Here is a 1,711-nt window from a genome sequence, read left to right on the forward strand (position 1 = left end):
TCTGGTGTGGTTTGCTTCTTCTTTTCTATCAAACATCTATCGTCCTTATCTTATTCTCTCCTTCATCTTTTTATATTTGTTACTCTCTTGTAACAGCTCTAATCTTCTGGCGCTCATATGACCTTATGCAGTTGCGAGCGCCGTAAAATCTCTATTAAAACTAAAATTGAACTTTGGTTTGTTTTGGGAAAATGCAAAACACGCACACAACACAAAGACGCCATTGCTTACTTCTTGAACTGCTTCTCTTAGCTTCAGAACGGCTGGAAGTGGAGCTTCTGCCCGAGCTGATGCTTTTCTGTGAACAAATCACAAGATGCAGGGGTCGGTGTCAACAGATTACGTGATACAGGGGTCAGTACAATAACTAATACAGTTACCATTACTCACAATCATAATAAATATTGTGACTTACTTTAAATACTTTCATTTTTTTTAAAAAGCAGTATAGCAGTATACTGCAATTAGCGTTTTTTTTGTCGTTGTGTATCTTGTGTTGTGCCTTTATTCGCTTGTTTGTCTGTTCACTTGTTGGCTAAGCGCTTTAATATCTGTCTGTCTGTCTGTCTGTCTGTCTGTCTGTCTGTCTGTCTGTCTGTCTGTCTGTCAGTTCGTCTGTCTGTCTGTCTGAAAATTTTTTTTCCCTTCTATTTCATCTTGAGACCGATATCAGCTTTGACAAACAAAGCACACACGGGTCCTTTAAAGTCATTTCCCCCCTCATATCAGTCTGTTAGGGTGTTATTGTAAATCGATTTTACTTTCAGAAAACAGTCATATGTATGCAATGATTATAATGATATAAAAATCTTAAGACAGTTACATCCTGACATTGATTTTGGCCTAGCAGAGCACAATTCCAAGGTTTGTGGAAAATTCTTCCCCCCAAAAAAATTGTGTTTGAAGCCATGCAAAGATTAAACTAACTAACAATTATTATTTTAAGGCCGACAAGCTCACCAATTTAAGTTTAAGAAAGGGGAAACGTGCTGCTTTGGCGAGTTGTGGCGCTTGTGACGATCACAGGAGCTGCTTGTCAATATTTTCTTATCTCTTCACTTTTTAACAAACTGGCTATCCTAATGTTAGCTGCTTCACCGTCGAATGCACAAGACCAAAGTTCGACTTCAGAGAGAGAAGAATTTCTTTTCTAGTATCTCGGCCTCTCCACAAGGATATAGAATTCCTCTAAGCCAGGATTATTCCTATTGTGCCAAGCAGGGTAGAAACCTACCTCGTAAATGACGTAAATTGTGTTGAAAGGGAAGCAAAACACTTACATTTAAAGAAAAAAAATGATAGAGAAATGCGAGGTGAGTATCAAACCTTTGAACTTTGTCCCGAGAGTGAGGCGTCCAAGTCAGTGGTGGATCGTTTTGAACCCTTGATCTTGGCCATAAACGACTTGATCTTCTTGACCATAGCACCTTTGCTCTGCTTTAAAAACAAATAAATAAACCGGTGCACTTGTTGAAATTGTATAGTCGTTGCTTTTTAATGGAAACTGTTTTACATTCCCATTGAACACAATGATGATAGCTTGAGTGGTGTACTGCTTCTACTTCGTCTCACCCTGGGCGAGGCTAGATTCTACGAGAACTCAGAAGAAGAAGATAATGCTCGAGAAGAAGAAGAAGAAGAAGAAGAAGAAGAAGAAGAAGAAGAAGAAGAAGAAGAAGAAGAAGAAAAAGAAGAAGAAGAAGAAGAAGAA

The 1,711-nt window shown here is 38.5% G+C and overlaps 1 protein-coding gene across 1 annotated transcript in view; it reads right to left on the reverse strand.

Annotated features, from left to right (window-relative positions):
* Positions 1-1,711, reverse strand: part of LOC101859471 (phosphoinositide 3-kinase adapter protein 1) — a gene marked incomplete at its 5' end in the record, with an annotated part of 32,613 nt that overhangs the window by 2,902 nt on the left and 28,000 nt on the right. Inside the window, 2 exon segments of the mRNA XM_005094859.3 lie at positions 232-298; positions 1,327-1,437. Of these exon segments, the coding sequence (XP_005094916.2) occupies positions 232-298; positions 1,327-1,437 (178 nt within the window).

This window comes from Aplysia californica, unplaced genomic scaffold (genome assembly GCF_000002075.1).
Source record: "Aplysia californica isolate F4 #8 unplaced genomic scaffold, AplCal3.0 scaffold00090, whole genome shotgun sequence".
Lineage (NCBI taxonomy): Eukaryota > Metazoa > Mollusca > Gastropoda > Aplysiida > Aplysiidae > Aplysia > Aplysia californica.